General features: G+C 46.8%; 5 protein-coding genes across 7 annotated transcripts; 2 read left to right on the top strand and 3 right to left on the bottom strand.

Annotated features, from left to right (window-relative positions):
- Positions 1 to 17: 17 nt before the first annotated feature.
- On the bottom strand, positions 18 to 2376 carry psme1 (proteasome activator subunit 1). The gene is made up of 11 exons (XM_061265301.1): positions 2215 to 2376; positions 2009 to 2041; positions 1736 to 1798; positions 1477 to 1593; positions 1312 to 1357; positions 1089 to 1186; positions 922 to 990; positions 780 to 847; positions 646 to 700; positions 468 to 554; positions 18 to 212 (listed from the first exon to the last, which is right to left on the bottom strand). Exons 1-11 carry the CDS (start codon positions 2251 to 2253, stop codon positions 132 to 134), a joined length of 756 nt encoding a protein of 251 aa, XP_061121285.1. The 5' UTR covers positions 2254 to 2376; the 3' UTR covers positions 18 to 131.
- Positions 2377 to 3138: 762 nt separating this feature from the next.
- On the top strand, positions 3139 to 9150 carry pck2 (phosphoenolpyruvate carboxykinase 2 (mitochondrial)). Its single transcript, XM_061265285.1, has 12 exons — positions 3139 to 3686; positions 3784 to 3815; positions 4337 to 4549; positions 4614 to 4798; positions 5581 to 5651; positions 5723 to 5858; positions 5932 to 6119; positions 6294 to 6456; positions 6515 to 6730; positions 7148 to 7285; positions 7587 to 7682; positions 7845 to 9150. Exons 1-12 carry the CDS (start codon positions 3633 to 3635, stop codon positions 8315 to 8317), a joined length of 1965 nt encoding a protein of 654 aa, XP_061121269.1. The 5' UTR covers positions 3139 to 3632; the 3' UTR covers positions 8318 to 9150.
- On the bottom strand, positions 9136 to 12373 carry fen1 (flap structure-specific endonuclease 1). Of its 3 annotated transcripts, none has more exons than XM_061265296.1 (12): positions 12232 to 12373; positions 11387 to 11505; positions 11204 to 11306; positions 10989 to 11091; positions 10825 to 10888; positions 10614 to 10723; positions 10338 to 10474; positions 10186 to 10252; positions 9936 to 10067; positions 9716 to 9867; positions 9500 to 9614; positions 9136 to 9357 (listed from the first exon to the last, which is right to left on the bottom strand). In XM_061265296.1, the coding sequence occupies exons 2-12, from the start codon at positions 11466 to 11468 to the stop codon at positions 9280 to 9282; spliced, it is 1143 nt and encodes a 380-aa protein (XP_061121280.1). In that variant the 5' UTR covers positions 11469 to 11505; positions 12232 to 12373; the 3' UTR covers positions 9136 to 9279. The 3 variants fall into 3 exon arrangements, with proteins under 3 accessions (XP_061121280.1, XP_061121278.1, XP_061121281.1); XM_061265294.1 differs by lacking the exon at positions 12232 to 12373 and adding an exon at positions 11783 to 11930; XM_061265297.1 differs by lacking the exon at positions 12232 to 12373 and adding an exon at positions 11620 to 11776.
- On the top strand, positions 12262 to 15871 carry tm9sf1 (transmembrane 9 superfamily member 1). Its single transcript, XM_061265286.1, has 9 exons — positions 12262 to 12403; positions 12667 to 12878; positions 12982 to 13113; positions 13331 to 13453; positions 13555 to 13913; positions 13979 to 14133; positions 14229 to 14414; positions 14489 to 14762; positions 14885 to 15871. Exons 2-9 carry the CDS (start codon positions 12672 to 12674, stop codon positions 15276 to 15278), a joined length of 1830 nt encoding a protein of 609 aa, XP_061121270.1. The 5' UTR covers positions 12262 to 12403; positions 12667 to 12671; the 3' UTR covers positions 15279 to 15871.
- nanog (nanog homeobox) lies at positions 15641 to 18384 on the bottom strand. Its single transcript, XM_061265289.1, has 4 exons — positions 17663 to 18384; positions 16958 to 17337; positions 16744 to 16881; positions 15641 to 16568 (listed from the first exon to the last, which is right to left on the bottom strand). Exons 1-4 carry the CDS (start codon positions 18156 to 18158, stop codon positions 16215 to 16217), a joined length of 1368 nt encoding a protein of 455 aa, XP_061121273.1. The 5' UTR covers positions 18159 to 18384; the 3' UTR covers positions 15641 to 16214.
- Positions 18385 to 18791: the final 407 nt, after the last annotated feature.

Here is an 18791-nt window from a genome sequence, read left to right as displayed (position 1 = left end):
ACAAATTAGAGGACGACTGCAAGACTGTTGCTGTTTTATTTGGTGATACATTCCAAAATGTGTTCAAAAAATGGCACTGTATGGCATCTCCAGTTTTTGGCAATTGCATCTCTTGTTGGGGGTCCAACACTTCAGTAGATAAGAGCTTTGCAGTTTCCTCGGGGCCTCTTAATCTTGCCGTAGTTCTTGCTGATAATGTCGTACAGCGCGGCCTGGCCGGAGAAAAAGGGGAGAAGATTACAGACCGAAATGGCAGTTAGGATCTGTTCAACTGTGATGTGTGTGCTTTCTTTTTTTACATGGACAGAGGGACCACTATATTCTGGAGAACGACAAGTTCCCTCTCGTGTCATTAAATAAGATAAGTGAACTCACTTGACAGCATGATAAAGTTTTTTTAGTTTTCAGTTCACTTGCCAGCCATAACTGGCATCAAAGCGCTTAGTTGAGAAATGGCAGCTACTTACATATGTGGCACACATGTCCAACACCATTAGACGGAGCTCCAAGTACTGAGTATCGTCCAACTCGTGAACCAACTCCCGGTAGTCACCCTGCAGACCACGCCCAACCACATCAAAAACAATAGTACGAAAAAATAGGACACGCAAGAAATAGTAGTTCAGTACAATATGAACTACTGACCACGTGGGGCGTTTTCGACGCTTTGGCGACTGCATCCCCTCTCTCGCTGTAATACCTGAAAGCAGATAGGATTACATCACACGCACACACACACACACACACACACACACACACACACACACTGGTACACTGACTTTGAAATCTGAGTCTGAAATCCCTCCACCTTGGTGCGTGAGCTTGTCAACATCTCAAACACTTTTTCCTGATAGAAAACAGAAAGCAAAATATTTGAACAAACACAGCCAGAAAAGTCAGTCCATTTATTGTGTTGCTGACCTGCACTGCAACTCCAAAGTTGTCACCGTCTTCAATTTTGGGGATTTGAAGTTGTATCCACATGGTCACCTGAAAGATAAAAAAAAAAAACGGAAATAATTACGATCCATACAATGTGTAGCTAGTTATAAATGTTCCATTTTGTAGTATCCGTATAAGAGACTGACCGTGTTGATCTTCTCCTTTAGTGTCTGGATCTGAGGCTTGACCTCTTTCAGGAGCGTCTCCACTCGTTCATTGCAGCAGATAGGACCACAATTAGGCCCTGTTACGCACAACATGCCTTCCCCATTTTACTCAGAATAAAATAAGTGTGAAATTACAGCTACTAAATGGAAACTATTGAAGCCTATAATTCCCGGGTGTGGTTCCTGACTTGAAGGTACTGACCTGAATCCTCCTCCTCCTCCTCCTTCTTGTCTTTCTTCGCTGTTTTCTGCAACGAGAGTAGAGGTTGCAATTTGATTGGATTTCTCATCAATTGTATCCTGCTAGTGCAGTGATTGATTGCTGAGGGAATTTGGGATGTGGCCATATGACACAGGAGCTTCCTACATCTTTTTCTTCCTCCTCCTCCTTCTTCTTGCGTTTGGCCTCCTCCTTCACAGGATCCGGGATGGGGATATCCAGCGGTGCCTTTAGGGATGCTCGGGCATCACAACTGAAAAAGCTCTGTCAGCAACAACCAGAATATGTTTTTTCAAATATTTTGGATCGCCTGACAGCACTAGTTTATATGAATGTACTTGATATGATTCTATTTTTCAATGTTGTCTTTATTCTGTTTCTTGTACGATCTAATTTGAACCCTAACCTTCAGGAGCACCTGCAGCGCTTCGATCATCTGAGGGAAAAATGTTGAGACGACCTCTTCTGCCTTTTTTTTCAATGGAAAGAAAGAAAGAAAGAAAGAAAGAAAGAAAGAAAGAAAGAAAGAAAGAAAGAAAGAAAGAAAGAAAGAAAGAAAGAAAGAAAGAAAGAAAGAAAGATGTCAAATACAACTGTTTGAAAACGAAACCGAAAGTAAGCTTCACCCTATCTTATGACACGCATAATATATTTGGTGACAGACAGTATGGTCCATTACCTCCTTGGTGAGTTTCTTGGAGAAGTCCTCCACCTGGAAAGAAGAGAGACATGTAAAACTATCTTCATTGTGTCAGCCCCGTCCATGCTCTCGTTACACAAGCGTTGACCGCAAAGTGCTCACATGACATGACCCATTTAGCAGTACCTTAGCTCGTCAATGTATCGTGTCGAACTGGTTCATTGAAACACCCCGCCCGTATTTACCTGCTGCGTCGACTCATTAGAAATATCCATAGCGGCCATGTCCTTTCTAAAAGTGAAATTGGATCCAAATGGAGTGTTGTGGCAGTAGGAAGCAGACGCCGCTGACACAAAGTAGCCTTTACTCAAAGACTGCTAACAAGTGAATAACGAAACTAAAAGACAATTTAAAAATAAAACATCTAAACACGCCCCCGAGTGCATACCTGCTAGGCGATCGTCGCTACGGGTCCTAATGTCCGCCGGTTTGCTATGGAGAGAAAAGATGAGGTAGTAGATTGGGGTCAAAGGTCTTGCACTTGAAAAAACAAAAGCCCTACTTGAAAAAGCTTGGAACTGAAAAGAAACGTGTTAAGCTTGAATCTTGAAAAACAAAACAATGTGTTCAAAACACAAATAGTTGTATGAAAAGTTTTATTCCAGTGTCAAATAGTTTTGCTAGGCTTTGGTAAGTTTTTTGAATCAACTATTTCTTTTCGGTTTTCATTTCTATTTATTTTTCAAGATTGGACGTCTTATCTTTTCCAGTTGCACGTTATATATTTTCAGATTCATTCATCTGTCCATCTGCCCGTCCGGCCGAGTCTTGTATATAATGATACTGTACAAAGAGTTCATATAGTGCTACTCTACTATGTAGGCAAGGTCAACCACAACGTTGCTTTTTTTTTGTGAAGGACAACATCAACTACATTTAAAATGATATGTTTGGGGGGCAGAAGTGGCACATCATAAGTCACTCATTAAAAGTGTGCTTTTTGGTCGGAGCCAAAGGGCAAAGGCTGTACTTGTTTACACTGACATGAGAGCTCCATTGGTTGTTGATTCTTTGATTGGACTGTGACTTACAAAATGCTCGTGGCGATGGTTTCAGCCTCAGCAATGATTGTTTTCAATTGTTAAGCTTCTTGGATGGAGCATGTGCAAAAACAACAATCAACTTGTTGCACATAAGCAGAAGTGCAACAGGTTTGAAAACCATTGTGTGGCTGCTTCCAGATGTTTTGTTTCTGTTGAACATCTACTTCCGGGTTGAAGATCCTGCTTCGCAGTCTCTCTCTTTTTTTTTTTTTTGCACAATGTTCGCCTCACGTCCGTGGTCGTTCTGGCGTAGGAACTGTGGAAACTTGCGTCAGCCAGCCGTGGATTTGACTTGAGCGGATGGACAGATCGTGAAGGGGGTTGGGGGAGAGAAAAGAAAAGAGAACAGGCCAATGAGAGGACACGACCTGCCTGGGAGTAGACTTCTTGTCTGTCATTCATTTTGGAAAAGAGCACACCGGCGGCCGGCGGTGCTTCTCGGCTTTTTCGAACGCTCCAGCCAACTTTGACAAAAGGGGAGGAAAGACTTTTCGGTCTACTCAGCCACGAGCTTTGGGTGCTGCTGCTGCTGACATCAATCCGTGTGTCCGTGTGAATGCATGTGCACGCTGAGCAAAGTGCAAGGTCCCCTCCGAGTCCGAGTCCGGGTCCAGGTAGATATCAGCCGCGTCTGACCAGCCGCTGCCCTTCGAGCTCGCCTTTTTTGACGCTAACTTACGAAGTCGAACGTTTTTTTTTTCCGCACCCAAGATGTCTTGCCTATTCCTGAGACTTATACGAAGGTAAGCGCACTTGATTGGAATTGGATTTCATTTTTCCTCTCGGCTTGTATTTGACCTGATTTTGCTTGCTTGACACTTCTTGCCATTTCACTCTCGCAAAAGAGACCTGAAGGCTTGATTTGCTTTAAAAAGTCGAATCGAGATAATAATAAAAAAAGTCAAACATATGTAGAGTTCTTGAGAGTATTTGATCCATTCCAGCTGTGTCATTCTAAAAACTTACGAAGCATATTTAATGTACATTGAGATGGCTCGTGCAAAAAGCGTCCCGGCATCTTCATCTTGAAGTCATTCGAATGGAAGGGCATCTTCAACCATGCCAAAGAAATCATGTGAGTGATTTTCTGCGGTGACCCGTGACCTTTGTCCTCTTAGAAAATGTCGCTAATCAAATTAGCATTCATTTTAACAACAGCTCATCCGTTTCCTGATTGTTGACGTTTCCTATACTTAAAGGAGATATCACGTCATTTCCACTGTCACTTTCCCCTCTCCTAAAATTGCCGTCATGCCTGGTGCAGAAAAGGGGCCGTCGGTGGCGGTCTGGGACTTCGCTCCCTGGCCTCCATCCCTTCGCTGCCTCCTGAGGTGGCCGACTTTGTGAGGAGCGCGGCGGACGAGTGCAAGCCCAGCGGGGTGCATGTGGTGACGGGCACGCCGGATGAGACGGCTCACATCTTGGCAGGCCTGGAAAAAGAAGGCATGGTCAAGAGACTCCCCAAATATGACAACTGGTAAATGGATTCCATTCCCAGTGTTGGTTTGGCTTTAAAGTGACACGTGCGCTGTTTGTGACAGCTGGCTGGCACGCACGGACCCAAAAGACGTGGCTCGGGTGGAGAGCAAGACGGTGATTGTGACCAAGAGCCAGCGAGACACCATCCCCATCCCTGCTGGAGGAGCCAAGAGCCAACTGGGCAGCTGGATGAGCCAATCGGACTGGCAGAGAGCGAGACAGGAGCGTTTCCCAGGATGCATGGCAGGTATGTTGGAAAACTCAAGTTTTGAACTTCCAAAGCTGCAAAAAAACATTTGTCTGGGAATGCAGGCCAGTGAAGACTAAGGTGTGTCTGCCATCTACTAGTGAACATTACAAAATAGATTGAACTAAAAATGAGATAGCGGAACCCCGCCAACCGGCCGGTGAATAATGAAAATCCGTGTATTAAAATATTAAAAATGTTTTTTTTTTTTTTGTAAGACCAACAAATGATTCCAAAAATGACAGATAAGTCTCCAATACAATATGTGAATATTAGTTGAGTCCCACCCACTCAAACCTGTTTGAAGTTCTTTGTTCCTCGCCGTAGGCAGGTTTAGGCAAATTCCAAATAAACTTACTGACTACCTGTGTTTTTTTTTTTTTTTTTTTGCTGAACAGTCATTTATTGACTCTTACTCAGGTAATTTGGGAAAAAAAAAGTTTTTTACTTGAGTCGTACTATTTGAACGTAACAATACTTGAGTAGAATTTTTGGTTGTTGTACTCACCATTGCTCATTTAACAATGTACACTGTGCATGCCATGGATTCTTTTTTTTGAATTGTTTCTGGTCAATTTTTAGCTCCTAGTACAGCTCGTCCATGATGTAAGCATGGCAGTATATCATGTGTAAATAATGTGACTCATCATTTTATTGATTCATTTATGCAAGGAGGCAGCACGGTTTGTGGTGAGAATGCTTGAGATCCTTTTTTATTTTATTTATTTTTTATATAAATTCAAATCAACAAAGCTGGCCTGTTTTGTTTTTGTGCTCTCCAGGTCGCACCATGTACGTTATTCCTTTCAGTATGGGTCCAGTGGGTTCCAGTCTTGCAAAATATGGTGTCCAGGTATTACATGAGCAACAATACATATTGTATATACTTGGATGTAAAAAGAGAGGTTTTTTTTCTTGATTAAGGTGACCGACTCGCCGTACGTGGTGGCCAGTATGGGCATCATGACCCGCATGGGCACGCCTGTTCTGAATAAGCTGGCCGAGGGTGTGGACTTTGTCCGTTGTCAGCACTCTTTAGGGCGGCCTCTTCCGCTAACAGGTAGGCAGGGAGGCGTTACATGACACAATGGTTGTTTTCTTACCTGGCTGTGGATTTTCTTGTCCATCTTCAGCTCCACTGGTCAACGCCTGGCCCTGCAACCCAGACAAGGTGCTGATCTCTCATCTGCCAGACAGCCGACAGATTTTGTCTTATGGCAGCGGCTACGGAGGAAACTCCCTCCTGGGGAAGAAGTGCTTTGCCCTCCGTATCGCCTCACGAATCGCCAAGGATGAAGGATGGTTGGCAGAGCACATGCTGGTGAGAATGCAAGGCTGGAGGTTCTCTCTTGATCTAGTCAAATTCCACCAGTTCCAAACCCAAGGGCAGATTGGCAATCACTAATCATTGTGATTGACTTTTCTCATCAAAATATGAAATGTTGATAAAACAAATACCCCATTTTGCAAATCCACATGTTTTGTCCATTTTGAGATCCTGGGCATCACCAATCCTCAAGGAGTGAAGCGTTACGTGGCAGCGGCGTTCCCAAGCGCCTGCGGGAAAACCAACTTGGCCATGATGAAACCCTCATTGGCAGGCTGGAAGGTGGAATGCGTGGGCGACGACATCGCCTGGATGAAGTTCGACGCCCAAGGTGAGCGGAGAGTCCGCTCCATGTCACTTGATGGTCTCACCTGCTTTCCATTGCGCAGGAAAGCTGAGAGCCATCAACCCCGAGAACGGCTTTTTCGGCGTGGCTCCGGGAACCTCCGATAAGACCAACCCTTACGCGATGAGCACCATCGCCAAAAACACCATGTTTACCAACGTTGGCGAGACCAGCGACGGAGGCGTATGGTGGGAGGGTCTGGACCCCCCCGCGGCTGGTGTCGCGCTGACCGATTGGCACGGGAAAACCTGGAAGCAAGGTATCTCACTGCTCACTGTGCAACACGAGAGATGTACTCCAAAGTTTGATCCCATTTTGGAATCGCATGACAACTTTTTATGTGTTGAGGAATATCTTTTTTTTTTTCTCCTCAACTCTGACCTGTGTGTGTGTGCTGCTCGCACAAGTCAAATGTTTGTAAAGAAGATAATGAAGCGCACACACGTTGCGTACTGGACAGAATGACGCAGATGACATATTTGCTGAGGTCAATGTGCATGTTGAAAGAGCGTGCATGAAACATGATTCCACTTAGGTGATGGAATGCTGTTCTACCGGGCTTTGAGTGTTTTTCTTACCGACTCAAAAGAAAAGTTGCCTTTTACCTTGATTTGTGACCTTACCTGTTTTCAAAATCAAAAGAAAAGGTTGATGATCATGTTTTTGCGGTAAACAGGAAGCGGCACACCTTGCGCCCATCCCAATTCCCGCTTCTGTGCGCCGGCAGCTCAGTGCCCCATCATTGACCCTCAATGGGAGAGCGAAGAGGGCGTTCCTATCGATGCCATCATCTTCGGCGGTCGGAGGCCGCAAGGTGGGTGCTGCTGCTCTTTGCTGGCATCGTTGGGACACTCGGACTTTGAGTGGTTCTTTTTGGATGCCGCCGCTGTTGTTTTATGTAGGGTAATTTTCGGACTATAAGTCGCGTTTTTTTTTCATAGTTTGGGTGGGGGGGGCGACTTATACTCAGGAGCGACTTATATACATATATATGTTTTCTTTTCACATTTTTGGGCATTTTATAGCTGGTGCGACTTATACTCCGGTGCGACTTATAGTCCGAAAATTACGGTATGTTGAAAATCAAGTGATTTCCCTCCTTCAAATATGATCAGGAGTTCCTCTGGTTTACGAGACTTTCAACTGGCAACACGGCGTGTTTGTTGGGGCTGCCATGAGGTCTGAGGCCACAGCAGCTGCTGAGCATCAAGGTACACAATGCTCATGTCATCGGAGTTTGCAAATGTTGCCATGTGAAACGCACCAAATTGTGTGACCACACAATACATGTTGATCCTCATCATATTTGATCAAATGACTCCTAAAAAGTAAATGGTTTATTGTACAAGCTGTCTGTCCACTGTTCCCTCCAGGAAAGGTGATCATGCACGACCCCTTTGCCATGCGGCCATTCTTCGGCTACAACTTCGGGGACTACCTGGCTCACTGGCTGAGCATGGAGACACGAAAAGCCCCGACTCACCTGCCCAAGATCTTCCACGTCAACTGGTTCCGCAAGGACCCCGCCAGCGGCGCGTTCCTCTGGCCGGGCTTCGGCGAAAATTCCCGCGTGCTGGAGTGGATCTTCAAGCGCTGCGGTCGCGAGCGCCACGACGAGGGCGCCAAGAAGAGCGCCATCGGTTGGTTGCCGGAGGACGGCGCCGTCGACACCCGGGGCTTGGGCGCCGACGTCGATATGGGAGCCCTTTTCCACGTGCCCAAGCACTTCTGGCAGAACGAGACCAAGGAGCTGAGAGCGTACTTCAGCCAGCAGGTGGGTGCTGACCTGCCTGCTCAGGTGGAGGCTGAGCTCAAGGCTCTGGAGGACAGGGTTCATGCCCAATAACGCTTGCAGTAAGTAAGGGTGCAATCACAGCCACTGGCTAAATTGGCACACTTTCTCTTTTTTTTTTTTTTTTCTTCTTCTTTTTTGCTTCTAAGACTGACACAGCATTTTAGGTACACCTGCCATCGTAAATGATCATGCTTACTTCTTATGTCATACCAATATATCATTGCTAGATGACACCATTTGATTTGTGCAGGTGTACCTAATGATGTTTGTGAGTGTGACCTGTTGGCTCGGTGAATAGAGGCGCCATTTCCTTGCGTGTGTGTGAAGAGCCAAGCAAATGCTCAGACCAGCCACCTCCTCTTCCGAGGGAGGGAAATAACTTCAGGGCCATAGGACAGGAAAAGCTAATAATTAAACAATGCAAATACCTCTCTTGTGTACTTGATATTGATTCTACTGTTGGTGCTGAGATGAAGGCTATATTGCTTCCTTCAGTAGGACATGCTAATGTTTACAGGCTGAAACCCCAAAGACCTGAACCCATTTCCCATCCTGCTTATTTTGAGCAGAGTGACTTTGGGCCTAACCCGTAAAGATGTTTTGAAGCAGCTCTTAGAAAACAAAAAACAAACCTCTTCCAAGTCAAACTCTGAATCACAACACATTCAATTGTGTAAATGGTTTGATTTGTATAATTCCAGGTGACGTGAATTGTAATACGGACCAATGACTGCAACTGTGATCTTCTTTTCTAGGAATTTTAAATAGCAATATGCAATGTTTTTTTGGTTCTTGTACAGTGCAATGGTAGATCTCAAAGTGCCTGTGTCATTGTTGCAAAAAACTGCAACAAAAGATTTCAAACAATAAAGTGTTTAAATGAGTTTTTATTGTTATGATCTCCAACAAATGTTACACTTTATTCCATCAAATCATGCACAACAGCCTTTAAACACATTTGAAAGAGGTGAGGTCCAATATTGAATTGTACTTTTGGACTTTTTGGGAGGCTTTCATTTTCCTTTTTTGAATTTTCCTGGTGTGGCTCCAGTCTTCATCTTCTTCTTAGCAGAGCCTTTGACTTCGGGCTCCTATGAGGGAAATAAAAGTTCAGTCAGTCAGAAAGACTACACAGAGCAAAACACAGCTCCACATTTCTTCCGTTTATTATATTTCACAAAACAATCACATTGTTAGAAGGTTCCTTTCTCCTCCATGACTCGAGTACAGTACCTTCCGTTTGGACGAGAGCGAGCCAGTGACGGAGAAGAAGGAGTCCAGTCGTCCCTGTGTGCTCCCCTGGCGACTCTTTACCATCTTCTTACAGCCGTTGCGGATCCTGTCCTCGCTACACACAATTCAATTGGAAAGGTGAGCAATGGACACTTGGCCGCCACGCCACGGCACGCCACGGCACGGCACGCCACGCCACGCCTGCTTGTATTTTACCTGAACTGTTTTTCTTCACACATGAAATGCAGGAGGCCGTCCTCGTCCGGCTCGCTCCACTTCAGCTCCACTTGGGAACAATCCACCACTTGGGGTTTGAGAAAGAGCTCTCTGGCCTCCTTGTATAACCAGTCCTCTGGAGCCGGGTGCTTCTACTCGTAAGCAAAACCAATGAGTTCAACAAGCCAGACAGAGCCTTTCGGAAGGTCATCAACCTTACATTTGAGTCAATGTTTTTGAGGATCTCCTCGATGCTGCCGTGCTGCTTGATCAGGTCGATGGCTCGCTTGGGACCGATCCCCTTGATGGTGCCGCAGTAGTCGCATCCCAGCAGAATGCACAAGTCTATGAACTGGTGGGAAAGGCAATTGATCAAATCTTTTAATATATACATTCATTGATTTCTGTTCAGGATCACTTTCAGCCAATGTTTGTGAAAACGTCGCCTTTTGCACAGGCCTTATTTGGACCTGTTCAGTGGTCAAGTTGATGTCCTGAAGAATGCGACTGAAGTAGAACTCTTGGACTGGAAGCTTCCTAAAAAAGAAAATCGATGGGATATATACGTATTCAGCATGTCCAAGGGGAGTCGCAATTGTCCAAATCCTCAATTGGATTTTACTTTGCTTCGCTGGCTGTGAGGTGCCTTAGCAGGACGTTGGTTCCGAACGTCAAGCCGTCCATATCTTCCGTTGCTGTGGCAAAGACCTTCCCTGCTTTGACCAGAGCGGCACAGCTGGCCTCAGCCTCACACGGCGCCTGCAAACACCGTTCAAGCTGTGTGTGAGCCGACGGCGGACACAAACAAGCTCCCTTTTTCATCTTCAGACCTTCAGGTCGCAACTGTGGACACCTTAGCAGTCTTGGAAAAGGAACAATTGTCAAAAGTCATATTAACCTCAATGTAAGGAACTCCCATCAGAGACAGCAGCTTCTTACACTCGTCATTGTGCTGCTTGGTGACTTTGACCAGGCGCTTTGTCAGTTTGTCGATGTTTTCTTGTTCCCCTAAGTTGGGGGGGGAAGAAGATTTCGCTTAACAACAATCTGTACAATTGTAAGATAAATGATACGAAACATTTTGGAAAAAAGTCTATGGAATACTGTACCAAGTTCCTGAGCTTGTGCAAGCATTTTCTCAGCTTCTGCTCTTCTCTCCACTCTCTTTTCCAGCTATAGTGAAACAGAGGAGCACGGTTAGACTGAGATCCATCCACGTGTTCTAAACAAAGGGGAGATATATTGAACAACGACAGCATCGCTTCAAACCAACCTCTCCGGACTTGAGCTGCGGGGGCTTGCCGTCAAACACGTAAACGGGCTTAATGCCATGTTCCAACATGCGGATGGTCCTGTAGAACATTCCCATCAGGTGGCTGGAAATGAGAGGAGTCGTTAAAAGCAGCGGAGACAAGTCTGACTGTTACTTACGATGACATTGACTAATCAATAGGCTTTGTTTTGGTCTTATGTTAGGAGGAGTTGTACCTAGTTGTCTCCCCATCCTCATTCTGCAGTACGTTGCCATCCTGTCGCACAGCAATCAGGAACTGGTAGATGCACATGGAGGCATCTATGGCAATTTTTCGGCCTGGACAGACGGAGGGGGGGGTTACAGTTTTGTTTAACCATCATAACCACATTGGAGGTCTTGTCCTAATCATCCCTTACCAAAGTAGTTCTTGATGTCTTGCTCTCTTATGGCACTCGGAGCCAGGTCAGCAATGAGCTTGGCAAGTCCATGTATACCCATTGTGGTCGTGCGGAGCTCGAATGAAGATGCAGAAGCTCTGAAAAGAAAAGCATTCCAAACTATTATGCTGATTGCTCATGTAGTGTCATGTGAGCAAAACGCATGTTAAATGCATGCTGATGGAGGAGAAGAGTCAAACACAGAGCACCACCATTAACTGATGCCTTCAACGGTACGGTTTAGGAAGAGTTAGGAGCATCCCCCCTCCCCTTAGCCCGAAACGAGTTTTATTCAGCAAAACTGAGAAGTAAACAAAACTCCAAAAGATTGAATGGACGTTCATTTAGCTCCAAATAGCTTCATCAAATACTTACAAGTTCTCCTGCAAGTGTCGCGATATAGTAGACGTGCGTTAATTTCGCGGGAAATAAACTAGCAGGCACAACTAATCGATCTATCGAGCGGAACACTAGTCAACACAGCAAAGAGTTTTCCATCGATGCGTTCATACGCATCTATTATGACTTGCTATAGCAAGAATGGATTTGATTGGCCAGTTAGGCGCCAAGGAAATCCGGCAAACGGTTGACGGTTCACTTTCATATGAAATGGACACATTTACTAGCGTATAATCCTAATAGATAGTTCATAAAAGTCCTTTCAAAATGTCCACGGGGAATATTTGAATTTGCTCACAAGCGAGACAAGTACATGGTAGACGTTTTTTTTTTTTTCCTTCCCTCCCCGCCCACTCCGGAAAAGTGAAGCGAGCTTTCCTTATTTTTGTTTTTTGCTGAGGTGACGTGGAATCCGACCGACCGACCTCAGCTTTCGTGCTTGACTTTTCCTGCGTCGACTTTGGCATCAATGGCTCGTCCGCCTGTTTAAAGCTTGAGCGTTATTCGCCGAGAATTCTTCCGAATGTTTCTTTTTCAAGTGTATCCACGAGCTCCGGCGTAGACGTGGGGACTTGGAAGATTCCGACGGGAAAACAGGTTGGTTGGAGCACTGTTGCTAATTGCTCCCAACAATGTTGACAACGGCAAAGCAATCCGGAAGTGCTCATCTCATTTGCGACCTTTTCATTTCGTTCCAAATGAAAGATAGTGTCAATGGAAGCAAATCAAAACACAAGTTCTCTCAGGGCACTTTACACAAATGCCAGAACACACAAATCCCAAGTGAACCACGGAAATGATGTTAAACGAGGTGTTGGAAATTGATGGAGACCTTTTTTCTTCTTCTTTTTCTGCACCAGGAGTTATGCGCTGTGGAAGAGGACACCCGTCAGGCGGCCAGCCGAAGACAATGATCCAGCCTTACGTCTTGCTCCTGTGCTTCCTGTCAGCCGGGGCACTCGGCTACAAGCAGGGGGACATTGTCACCTTGTACGTCAACAAAGTGGGTCCTTACCATAACCCTCAGGAGACGTATCACTTCTACACCTTGCCTGTTTGCCGGCCGGAGAAGGTCAGTCGGATGTCACTCAGCAGGTTGATATTGTGCGTGGAAATAGATGGATGGAATTTTACAATCAAGTTATGTTCCATCTTCATTCATCCTTGTTGTGCAGGTGCATCACAAGTCTCTTAGTTTGGGAGAAGTGCTGGATGGTGACAGAATGGCAGAATCAATGTATCAAATTCGCTTTCGAGAAAATGTTGAGAAGAAAACTCTTTGCCAGCTCACACTTTCAGAGAAACAGGTAAAAAAAAAAAAGAATGGCTCTAGAGTTTTGAATAGAAGACACTGCTGGACAAACTGAAGAGTTGTCTTGATTTAGCTTTCGAATCTTAATCCTGTGTCCTCTGATCAAAGTCTTGATTTTTCCTCTTCTTCATTGAATTAAGATCGATCGATCGATCACAAATGATATTTTGACATGTAGGACTCGCAAGATGTGTTTTTGAACCATGTTTCAGGTGGACCAGCTCCGCGAGGCCATCGAGGAGCTATACTACTTTGAATTTGTCCTGGATGACGTTCCACTTTGGGGTTTTGTGGGCTACATCGAGGAGAGTGGCTTCCTGCCTCACAGCCACAAAGTAATTGTTTTCACCTCTCAATGTGGAGAAGCCGAGTCCAACCATGTCGTTTCTATTCCTACTTTCTTTCTTTGACTTTCTGCTCCTCTTGCCACCAACAGGTGGGCCTGTGGACTCACCTGGACTTCAACATTGAGTACAACGGCAACTCGGTGATCTTTGCCAACGTCTCTGTGAAGGATGTCAAACCTGTCCCCTTGGAGGACGGTGCCGGAGCAGCCGTGGGTGGCGTCGGGGTCGGCGGAGGAAGTCTGACCATCTCGCACACGTACAGCGTGCGCTGGTTCGAGTCCCCCCTGCCTCACGCTCGTCGAGCGGAGCGCCTTCGGGACTATTCTTTCTTCCCCAAAACATTGGAGATCCACTGGCTGTCCATCATCAACTCGCTGGTGCTGGTGGTGCTACTGCTGGGCTTTGTCATCATTATTCTCATGCGGGTCCTTAAGAATGACTTTGCCAGGTCTGTTCAAAGAACCCGCCCATTTGTTGTCGGAGGGAGAAGTAGCGTCCTGCCTTCTTCTGCAGGTACAATGTGGAGGAGGACGCGGCTTGCGATGACCTGGACCAAGGAGACAACGGTTGGAAGATCATCCACACTGACGTCTTTCGCTTCCCACCTTACAAAAGCCTGCTGTGTGCCGTGCTAGGCGTGGGGGCCCAGTTCCTTACCCTGGCCACAGGTGCTTTTTCCTTCCTTCCTTCCTTCCTTCCTTCCTTCTCAAATTCTTAACATGGCAATATCCCTTCTGATCCGGCCGGTTCCACTGTTTTGTAGGAATCATCGTCATGGCGCTCTTGGGAATGTTCAACGTCCATCACCACGGTGCCATTAACTCTGCGGCCATCGTTTTGTATGCTCTGACCAGCTGTGTGTCGGGCTACATCTCCTGCAGCTTTTACACGCAGATCAACGGCAAGCGTTGGGTGTGGAACATCATCTTGACCTCCAGCCTCTTTTCCGGTGAGTCTGGTTTTGGTTTTCGGCTGGCTTGCATCTCACCCTTGAGATAATAATGAAGCAATTGATTCCCACAGCTCCTCTGTTCCTAACGTGGAGCGTGGTCAACTCGGTCCACTGGTGGAGCGGCTCGACGCAAGCCTTGCCGGCCAGCACCGTGCTGCTCCTGCTGGGCGCCTGGGTGTTGGTGGGCTTCCCGCTCACCGTGATCGGCGGCATCGTGGGCAAGAACCGAGCGGGGAGCTTCCAAGCCCCCTGCCGCACTCGCAACATCGCCCGGCAGATCCCGCAGCAGCCCTGGTACAAGCACGCTGCCGTGCACATGGCCATTGGCGGCTTTTTGCCATTCAGGTGAGACGGTCTTGATGGTTCTCCTCAAACGAGTCGTGCAGCATGGCCCAAATCCTCCCTCCCTCGTGATTTCTTTTTCTGTCCCAAATAGCAGTTGAGTTTGTGCTTTCCATCCCTCACAGTGCCATCTCAGTGGAGCTGTACTACATCTTCGCCACAGTGTGGGGCAGGGAACCCTACACGCTCTACGGCGTTCTGCTGTGCGTCTTTGCCATCCTCCTCTCTGTCGGCGCCTGCATCTCGGTGGCCCTCACCTACTTCCTGCTGTCGGGCGAAGACTACCGCTGGTGGTGGCGGAGCGTGCTAAGCACGGGCTCCACCGGCCTCTTCATTTTTGTTTACTCTGTGTTCTACTACAAGAACAGGTCTTCCATGAGTGGCCTTGTGCAGAGCATGGAGTTTTTTGGCTACTCTCTGCTCACAGCGCTGGTCTTCTCACTCATGCTGGGCAGCGTGTCCTTCTGGGCCTCGCTGACTTTTATTCGCTACATCTACCGCAGTCTTAAGATGGACTAGGCTTTGGAAAGGTGATCACACACAACACCTGGCTTTGGTCTCCTATTCATGCTCATGCACACACCCGACCGACATGGGGGGGGGGGCAATATATCCTGATCATAATCGTGGATTGTCAGATGAAGGGTGCATGTGGGGTGAGTGGATAAACAAAATTGAGTATGATCAGGACTCAGATGTTTCTGCCGCTTTCTTTTCTTAACACTTGTCACCATCCACAAATAAATCGAGCCCAACTGTATTCAAAAATGATGTCGGTACAATTCCCCCTGAAAAAAACCAACTCGGAAGTCATTTTACGGTAATTTGAAACAGTCTTCTTTGCCTGAACTATTTGAAGGTGGTGTTTTTCATTAACCCTGCCGCCAATGACATTTTGGTGCCATTTAGGGAAAATGGGTCGCATCATATCAGTGAGAAGAGCAATATTGACATTGTGGCCACCCACCATCAAGTATGATTTGTGCTCTCTCTTTTGGATTAAACACTAATCGACCAATAGCATACTGGGAATTGTATTTTGCCAATCAAGGTGTGTGATTTGTTCCGTTTTTTTCCCCCTCTCTTTTTAATAAAACACTCATAGACCAATAGCTTACTGGGAATTGTATTTTGCAAATCAAGGTGTTCCTTAACTAAATTTCGACACAAAGACATTGGTTGGTCTCCATACAAATGTATTTATTCATAGGGGAAATTCTGGGCAGATTGAAATCAGTCCTTTATCTTCAAACATTTCCAAAAAAAGCCGAATGTGTGCAGGTGTTGATGTGTACATCGAGCACACCATCAAACTTGTATATAAAAATAAAACCAGGTGTTAAAAAAGGCAAAAATAGTTTTGCTCAACTATATACACCAACATGATGAAGAAGAAAAAAATGACTTTGGGACCTCTGCAAAGAAGAATGCTCACACACACACAACAGAAGCCCCCTACTGGCCCATGTCATGTCCAACGACTAGATTTTGTGCGTTCTGGCCGGTGACGGACTCTGCATCTTTGCCATCCGAGCTGGTGTCTGGCTGGCTCGAGTGGAACGCACCCGGGTAGTAGTCATACTGGTTAATGCTTGGAGGCACGGACCAGCCAACCGCCTGTGACCTAGTGGCCATGGCAGCTTGAGGTGCGCCGGCCGACCATGTGGAATAAGGAGCAGCTGCGGCGCTATTCCCCATCCTAGTAAGATAGAAGCCCAGGTTGGGTGGAGATGTTTTCTTGAAGGCTGCCTCCATCATGGTGTGGTTGTAGTGCTCCTTAAGTGGTGGTCTTTGGCTTTCTGCTTGATACTGAAAAGACAAGACAGGTGGTCATCAGATGCAAGTTCCATTTTCTCGTGGTGTTAAGGCCTTGACCAAACTATGGTGAGACCTTCCTAATGGACGCAAGATGCTGTCTTTTTCTCATGGGGAAACAAGAAAACTCCAGAGAAGATATTTGGGACACCAAACGGTATGTGCTTACAAGGGGAGCGTGGTTAATGACACCTCCGTGAACGGCTTGGCTCTTAGTGGTGGTTGTGGCGTAGCGTTCCGACACCCAATTGTTGTCTTTCTGGTGTCTCCTAAGCTTCATCCTTCGATTTTGAAACCAGGTCTTCACCTCCAAGCAAAAAGCAGAAACATTCAAGAGGGTTATTTCAAATGGTCAAATTCAAAGTCTCACATCAAGTGTTCACCTGTTTGTAGGTAAGCCCCGTGAGTTCAGCCAAGTTCTTCATCTCGGCCGGCGTGAGGTATCTCTGCACACTGAAACGCTGGACCAGAGCGTTCATCTGGCTTTCGGAGAAGGAAACGCGCACCTTTCCTTTCGGGGTCCCAGCGTTAGTGCTTAGTTTGTTTGGGGCCACTAAGGGCGCTTGTAGGGAAGGGAAAGTCAGAGCGTTGTGGTTGCCCATGTCATTGCAGGAGGGCAGCTCCTCCATAAGGGAGCTTGAAACATGGTCTCCTGCGTCAGGGCTCCTGCTGTTTGGATCAATGCCAGGATCTTTCTCCACCCACGCGCCGGGGTGTGCCTGTGGAAGACCACTTTCTCGGCCACTGCTAAAACTCCACGAATCTGAGAAAGAATAGAAGAAGAAGATTCTGATGATTGGTCCATCCGTACGGCCAATGTTGACAAATGGCCATCCTTGAATATAGTACGGAAGAGGTTCTGTACAAATGTTGGGTCTTTTCGTGGCTTTTTCTTACGCAATGCAGCGACAATTTTAAAATGACTACCAGCCTCTAAGACAATTTCATCGTTTCCATAGGATCCTAAAGGTCAGGGGGTCACAAACACGGTGCCCACATAAGTAGCCTGCCGGACTGCTTGCTCTTAACCCTGTCAACCTGGAAGCTTGAGTCGTGAGAAAATTCAGATTCTTTGAAAATGCACGTACCAGGAGAGGCGTGAGCCTCAGAGTCGCTTGTGGACTCGCTGACGGCCTTCCTGCTTTCTTCGGCTCGGGGCGTCTCGTAGTGGGCTCGGGGCGTCTCGTAGTGGGCTCGGGGCGTCTCGTAGTGGGCTCGGGGCGTCTCGTAGTGGGCTCGGGGCGTTCCAGCCGCCTGCAGGCGACCAGCTTGACACTCGTCGAGGTAGACAAGAGCGGAGGTCTGGTAATGGCAATGGGCGTTGGCAACGCGCTGCTCCGGACTATGAGGCGGAGACTCTTCACGGGTCCTGGCGGCTGTGGCGGCGGCTGTGGCGGCTGCGGCGGCGTAGTAGACCTGCGTCATCCCAGGTGTGTAGTTACTCAAATCGGATGGCCCCCCTTCGCTCCAGCCCGTAACGTGGAGGTGGTTCTGGTCGTGTCCGGATTGATACATGAGGCCGTAAGCGTAGGCATGGTAGGACGCGTTGTAGTTGTAGTTGATGTGCGTCTTCCAGTCCGCCATGTCTGAAGAGAATCGGGACGACCTCCGTCAGGCCCACTGCTTAAGTTGGATTTGAAAACGGCGCCACCTCCATGGGGGCTCTTTTGAAGGAGGCGTCTTCAGGTGGAGATGGTGGCTCTTTGGATTTGGACCAATCGGCTGAGCTCACCTGCAGCCCACATTGGCGAAAAAAAAAAGGCCGACGATTGCGATGAGGCGGGTCGTTTCCATCAAAGTTGCCTGTTTCTCCCCAAGCCTTGCTTCTATTGACGTGGTAATGATTCACTTAGCGCTGATGGGATGGGATGTGATAAGGCTGATGGGCCCACATTAGCATTCGTGATCTTCAACTTGACTTTCTGTGATGTGTGAGCGAGCTGATGTCTTTGCATTAGCATTGGCATGTGCTCTGATGAGCGCAGACTTGCAGTTGAACTTTAAAACCGTCATTTGGGGGGTTGTGAATTGTTTTAAATGGCACATTTGCAAAGGAAAACGTATGCCCTAAGACTCGTTTTTTGTAAAGAACGTATCTACTGATGTAAAAGGTTTTTGCGATATTGACATTTTTTCTGTTTATAAATTTGACCTATAAAAGCTTGCACAGTACAAATCATGTTGTAATTTAGCATTATGGCATTTCAGAATAGAAAA

The sequence above is a fragment of the Syngnathus typhle genome, linkage group LG19 (genome assembly GCF_033458585.1).
Source record: "Syngnathus typhle isolate RoL2023-S1 ecotype Sweden linkage group LG19, RoL_Styp_1.0, whole genome shotgun sequence".
Classification (NCBI taxonomy): Eukaryota; Metazoa; Chordata; class Actinopteri; order Syngnathiformes; family Syngnathidae; genus Syngnathus; species Syngnathus typhle.
The sequence above is the reverse complement of the archived record's forward strand: the minus strand, read 5'-3'. Positions and strand labels throughout refer to the sequence as shown.